Source organism: Dermochelys coriacea, chromosome 9, assembly GCF_009764565.3.
Source record: "Dermochelys coriacea isolate rDerCor1 chromosome 9, rDerCor1.pri.v4, whole genome shotgun sequence".
Classification (NCBI taxonomy): domain Eukaryota; kingdom Metazoa; phylum Chordata; order Testudines; family Dermochelyidae; genus Dermochelys; species Dermochelys coriacea.
This window is the reverse complement of record NC_050076.1, coordinates 43,148,897-43,155,823: the sequence shown is the minus strand read 5'-3', so window position 1 is coordinate 43,155,823 and position 6,927 is coordinate 43,148,897. Positions and strand designations below refer to the sequence as shown.

The 6,927-nt window shown below is 44.0% G+C and overlaps 1 protein-coding gene across 2 annotated transcripts; it reads left to right on the top strand.

Annotated features, from left to right (window-relative positions):
• The first annotated feature begins 3,486 nt into the window (after positions 1-3,486).
• On the top strand, positions 3,487-6,305 carry LOC119861353 (transcription cofactor HES-6-like). Of its 2 annotated transcripts, XM_038416398.2 has the most exons (4): positions 3,489-3,713; positions 3,871-3,957; positions 4,069-4,150; positions 4,359-6,305. In XM_038416398.2, the coding sequence occupies exons 1-4, from the start codon at positions 3,627-3,629 to the stop codon at positions 4,802-4,804; spliced, it is 702 nt and encodes a 233-aa protein (XP_038272326.1). In that variant the 5' UTR covers positions 3,489-3,626; the 3' UTR covers positions 4,805-6,305. The 2 variants fall into 2 exon arrangements, with proteins under 2 accessions (XP_043348584.1, XP_038272326.1); XM_043492649.1 differs by having other exon boundaries at positions 3,487-3,713; positions 3,871-4,150.
• The last annotated feature ends 622 nt before the right edge of the window (positions 6,306-6,927 follow it).

Sequence of the window (6,927 nt, the reverse complement as noted above, 5' to 3'; positions counted from 1 at the left end):
CAGACTTTTCACTCCGAACTTGCTATTTCTCATTGCTCCTGAACGTGCAGTTGTGAGAAAGAATGAGAAATTATACTCAGCACTTTTTCAGTGTTTTTCATTATAAAAATAATTTCCAAACTAGTTGAGTATCACTGCAGCCCTATAGGTAAGGTTAGTGCTATCCCATCCCCATTTTACAGAAGGCAAAACTGAGAGGTAAAGTAGCTTGCCAAAGGCAGAAGGAAAAGTCTGTGTCAGAATCAGGAGTAGAATTCAGGAGTTTCTTTGGTGATCCTTCAGACATGCAGCCTCCCATTAGCTAGGAATTTTTCAGATTAGTTTAATAGATCAGCACTAAGGGCCTGATTTTGGTCTCATGCTGGTTTTATGTCAATGTAACTCCATTGACTTCACTGGAGTGATTTCTGAATTATATCAGTTTAAGTGAGAGTAGAAACAGACTGTAAATTATTTGTACTGAAAAGTTGAGGATTGAGACTGCTCTCACAGTGATGTAAAAAAGGTATAACCTCACTGAAATAAGTGATATGTGAAACAGTCACTTAATATTTTAATATAGCAGATTACAAATGTTAAGAAAAGCTAAATGTTGAAAGAAAAACCTGCTTGTAGTGTCCTTTTGGATTCCTTATTTGTTACAAATCAAATGCTTTAGATTATATGATTTATACGTTTCTTCTACTTACTACACCTTGCTCACTTTGTATCAAAATTAAAATCTCCCCAGGGAAACTGTAGTAATTAATTACTTTACCGTATTTTTTATCCATGGTTATTTTGTACCATTCTTCCCTGCTGATTATCTTTTTTTCCTATTATGTTAAATACGACTAAAATGGGAAGTACTATAAAATTGTCAGTCAGCTGTGTTTATAAGCATAAACTGTGTCTGTGTCTGGCCAAAATGACATTTGTGAACACTCTGCACTAATTGTGTCAAAATCAGACTAATCCTGTTTGAACTCAATGCATGTGTGCACATGGTAGAGTGGAACTACAGCAAGGATTGATTTAGCCTGATGTGCACCAAAGTTCTCATAGATGATTCGGATACGATTTTCCCAAGTGCTCAGAACTGGCCTAATTCTGCTCCTCCTGGCAGAGCCTGATTTTCACTGGTAGAGGAAGAGGAGAGTTGAGCAGAAGTAGAACAACAAAAATAAATATACTCATGAAAATACACGCATTAAAAAAATCTATTGTGAACCAAAACTTGAGAAAGAGTAGCCTAACTGTACATCTGGAACCAGAAGCTCTTAAATTGATACTGACTTCTGCTTATAGCCATGAGCAGATTACTTAACCTTATAGCCCCAATTTCCATATGTGTGAAATGTGGATAATTCCTATGTTATATGGCTATTGTGAGCATTAATGTTTGTAAAGCATTTTGAAGATGAAAAGTGGTCTTGAAGTATCATTGTCATTAAATATAATAATGAATCTGACTAAGGGCAATCACAGAGACAAGGTGGGTGAAGTAATATCTTTTATTGGACCATCTTCTGTTGGTGAGAGAGATGAACTTTGGAGATTACACTGAGCTCTTCTTCATGTCTGTGAAACTTCCTTAGAGCGTCACCACTAAATACAAGATGGAACAGATCTATATAAGCACAAAAATTTGTCTCTCTCACAATATACGTTGGTCCAATAAAAGATATTACCTCACTCACCTTGTTTAATACCCTGGGACCAACATGGCTACAACAACACTGCATAGGAACTATCATGTTATTTTTCAATGAGTAGGACAGTATGCAATAGACTATATGGAACAAGTCAACTGTGCCAAACTGTGAATGATGACCAATACAACGAAGAGCCACGTGCACACACTAACACACACAAGTATGAAGATATGTCTCCCTGTAGGAAACAAGTGAGTGCTTATAATAAATACAGCCACAAAGAAAAAGTGATCAGGGATGCAAGTGAGAAACGTTAGTGGGTATTTACAGCATTATCTGCAATTATGCCTTTCTCAAAGGGAGTGTATATGCCATGCATTGTATGAGCACTTCTTCCCCTATTGGCATGCTTACAAAAATAGCATGTGCTAGCAGCATTCATGAACTCAACAATGAAAGTAGCATGAAAACACTAAAAATGCACTGTGGGGGTGGCTTATGGCAAGATAACACTAGTCGTCCAGAGCAGAAATGAAGAGAGTTATGCAGAACACGTACACAGAGACAGGCGGATACATATACTTGCATATATCTATGCATTTGTCTATCTGTGCCTGGCTATGATGTTGATTACACACACAGGAGATGCGTCTCATTATCTTGGCGAGTCAAAATATGACATACATTACCAACAAGGAAAAAAAAGAAGGAAACAAAGAAGGGAGAGCGAACACCTGTCGCTCTCCTTGGGGACAAGAACTAATGCTTTTATTTGATTCAGTCTGTTGAGGGGACTGCAGCTGCCAACTGTCATCAGCATCAAGTTACATTCACAAAGCCAGACTATTTCATTCTTTAGGTTAAGGAACAGAAGAGGCAACAAATTCCAACAAGGAAGGGAGGAAGTTTTCATCATGTTGCGAATCCATTGGATCGTGATTCTTCATAGGGTTTCAACTTTTCTCTTGATGATCAGTCTGATTTTTGAAGCACACACACGCACTGGTTCATACTAATTGCTAAATAATTCAAGTATTTAAAAGAACAACATCGCCTTTGGGGATGCAGCATGAATTCTAGAAAATGATAACTGTTAGACGTTCATGGTATCTCCGGGAAGATTTGCTGATAACAGTGGGAAGTCTTTTATGGGATTTTGATACTCTATGTTACTGCCAAGGATAGTAAAAACCCTTATAAATAATAGACCAATAATCTGCTGTAACAGTAGATCTGTGTTTCAGTCTTTTACAGGGATTGTACTGTGGTATTTTATTGACCACTCCTTGTTTCCCCAATAAACACTATAAAAGAATCAAAGATTTAGAGAATTATTTTTATTACTTTCTTAATTTTCCCAAAATGAAGAGGAAATTAGAATTTCAGAACATATTTCCATGTTCCTCATAATTTGCTGAACGCATATTTGACACTAGATACAAAAAAAAAAAAGAGTCTTCCTTGCTATTTGCTTTGTCTCCTCCATAACTCATGGCACCTTAGAGACTAACAAATGTATTTGAGCATAAGCTTTGGGGAGATTGAACCCTGGGTACAGCTGGACTCTGTGTGTTCCCAATGCACGGAGACAAACACGGCTAAGTGAGTCCCAGTACACACGAGACCAAAAAAAAACCAGGCAGGGAAGGACCCCAGCCAACACCATCCAGCACCACCGTGCCCTACCCCAGCCCTTTCGCCCCCCTCCCGTTGCACTGGCGGAGGCTCAGAGCGCCCCTGGATAGACAAAGCGCCCGTCTCTCATTGGTCAGTTTGCCGAACGCTGAGGCTTCTCCCGGCTCGGCGTGACCAATGGGCTCATTGACATGCAAATCAGAAGCTATAAGTAGGGCCGGGGAGTGGCGGCGCCAGGAGGGGGCGGGGGAGACGCTCGCGGGCCGGCTGGTGCAGAAGGCCGCCCCTGTGCACCGCTTGCCGGCTGCTGCCTCTGCGCCCCTCCCCCAGCCCGTGGTGGCTGCGCCGCGCTCTGCCATGGCCCCGTCCTCTCGGCCCAGCAAGAGCCGGCCCAGCCGGGCGGAGGAGGAGGATTTCTGTGACGCGAGAGGGGGGGACAGGAAGGTGAGCCGGACCCGAAGGGGTCCCAGGCAGGACCGCGGGGGGGTTAGGGGCTGCAGGCCCCCCCCCCCCGCCCCGCCCCGGCACTGGAGCCGCGGCCTGGCCTCAGGGGGGCATGCGGCCGTCGGTGCAATGTGTGTTTCCCCTTCTCCTTCCCCAGGCCAGGAAGCCGCTGGTGGAGAAGAAGCGGCGAGCGCGGATTAACGAGAGCCTGCAGGAGCTGCGGCTCATCCTGGCCGACACGGAGGTAGGGCTGCGGCGAGGGCGCGGGCGCGGGAGCGGGGGCGCCGCGCTGGGAGCTGGGGGGCCCTGGCGCGGGGCTGATCGCTGTCCTCTCTCGCCGCGCCCCGGCGGGCAGTTTCAGGCGAAGATGGAGAACGCCGAGGTGCTGGAGCTGACCGTGAAGCGGGTGCAGGGCGTGCTGCAGAGCCGGTCTCTCGGTGAGTCCCCCTCGGGCACGGGAGATGCTGGGGGGGGGAAGCCGCATCCCTCTAAGGAGGGGGCTGCAGTATCCCGAACAGTGAAGGGGGAGGGCTTGGTATGGCCAGAGAACGGGGGTGCTGGGGGGGAGGGAAGGGGCGCCCCCCCCCTTTGACTCCAGCTATGTGTGTTTCCTTATGGGGGGTGCTGCTGCTGCTGCTGCTGCAGAAAGTGACAAGCTGCACCGGGAGGCTAGCGAGCGCTTTGCAGCCGGGTACATTCAGTGCATGCATGAAGTTCATACCTTCGTCTCCAACTGCCCGGGGATTGATTCCACCGTCGCTGCCGAGCTGCTGAACCACCTGCTGGAGTCCATGCCACTCAACGAAGGCAGTTTCCAGGACTTGATCGCGGATGTTTTGTCAGAACCCTCCATCAGCCCCTGGCCGGGCAGTGAAGGGCTCTCCCAGCCAACGGGGGTGGCCCCTGCTGCTCTGAGCCTGGCCAGCCCCCCTTCAGCTCTTCTTTCCCCTTCCTCCAGTGAAGAGACCTGCTCGGATCTGGAAGAGACAGAGGCTGAGCAAAGCCCGGCCTCCCCAGCTGGACTGGACAGCTCCAGGACACACAACGTGCCTTCACCTAGCTTTTCCAAATCTATGTGGAGACCTTGGTAAATAAACTGTACAGGAATCAACAAAGATCTACCTAATGGGAGAATACTTGAGCACTGTGTTCTCCTTACAGCCATTGGAATGGACAGGGGCTTTCAGAGGGTGCATTTGTGTGTCTAACATTTACTGTATATTGGGACTGCATAGATGCATACACTGCATACACTGTCAGACCCTGACAGGTTAATTGTTAAACGTGTTAACATTTCATCTATTTGTGTGTGAGATGTTTTGTAACAATTGGATTGTTTTGGAGAGTTTGGGGTGTGAGAGTGGGGAGGGAGGAAAAGATTTTTTTTGTAGCAAAGCTCTTTGGTGGATGCACAGCAGTATTTCACAGCCTTGTCTCTTTCTCGTGGCCCTTATAAATGGCCCAAATATCACTCCCTTTTTCTATTAAGAAAAAGCCCTTGTACATTTTATATCTTGGTGGTTAACTCAGTGAGAGGTATAGGACTTAAGTGTGCATGCACAATTTTAAGAGTTATAGTGATAGTAAAGATCCCTGAAAGGGATTGCTGTGGCTAGAATTTTTATTTAGTGGTCTAGAATCTTGCCTTCAGTGAAGGAAGAGTAAACTAGAGATCAGTTGGAATTAGACAAACGTTGAAAATATTGGTGGCAGGGTGCCTTTTAGAAACGAGTGTTTTATGCACATTTTGCTTTTAGCACAACTGAGTTTATTGTGACTTTATGTATATTAGGGTGTCAAATGTTTTATTTTTAATCTTTTTAATAAAAAACATTGAATTCACCAAGGATTGCATGTATTTTGGAGTGTGATACACTTCTAACTACTTTAAAATTAAAAATCCAGTTCCATACTGTTAAATTTGTATCTGTTGTGGACACACTGCTGGTAATTTAGCACTTAGTTCTTGTACTAAGCATTGTTAGCTCAAGTATTGGAATTTGAATGTTTCTTTTGTTTAATACTGAAAGATGCTTAGGATATTATTGAAGGGAGCAATGTAGTTGTGGTGTTTGACTTTTTAGGACACAAATTCCTAGGCATGGTTACATGAATACCATTCTAAAGAAACTGCTCTTAACTTGATTTCCCCAAGTAAGTCTATCTGTAAAGCTGTAATTATAACTTAAGTACTAGGCAGATGCTTTACTTGTGGCTTGACTTTACCTGTACATTTTGTCTGCTGAGGAATGACAGGTGCTGAAAAGAAGTGTGTGAAATAGAATTGAAAATTTTCTTCAAAAAGGAAATACTTCCAGTGACTTCAGTAGCACCAACATTCCTGTATACAAGGTCGTACACCTCAATGTTCCTATTTTTGGAAGATGTAGGCTATTTATGCTGTGATATTACCTTTCACAGAGCTGTCATTGTTACAGGAAAAGTATTGTGAAGTTGCTTCCTTAGTACATGGAGGTATTTGAGCATAGAACCAGCGAGGAGAGAAAGCAAAATAAGTACATGTGGACTAAGACATGTAACTTTCCTTTGTTAACGACCCTATGGAACAATAAAATCAGATATCTAAATTATTGGTAGACCTCTGCTTTGTAACTTTCTTTAAATTATTCGATGTGGGTGTTTTTCATTCACAGCTGGGTACAGAGTTGTTTGTTTTCCCCAGTTGTGCTAAAATTCTCGCCTGCCTTTGAAATAGCAAGAAGGGCAATGCTCCTCAAAAGGGAGGTGAGAGCACTGCCTGTAAAGACCCTTCTGCTTTAGGGAGGGAGGGTGGTGTTTTGATGTGTAAATGGAAGCAGTGGCATGGACAGTTCAACTAAAAGTAACACCCAAAGCACAAAATGACATCTCCTGGAAACTGGCATTTCAGAGTGAATGCAATCCCAGATTTGCTTAAAAAAAAGCCATTGTCCTCCCGTAATATTCATTTTGAAAATTTTATTCTCAGCATCTGCTCACTAGTACTGATAACAATGCATTATAAAGATAAATGTGTATTATCCTGCAACATTAAAAACATTTGGCCCTACTTTTAGTCTCTAGCAAACAGTTTACCTATAAGATTTTCTCAAGGGGAAGGTAAAACCACAGGCTGTTTCCTCAACCCATCACCAATAAACATGTTCAGCATTTTAAAGCCCTAGGCCAGGAATCCCCAGCTAGCAGGGCACAGAAAGGGAGACCTGCACTAATC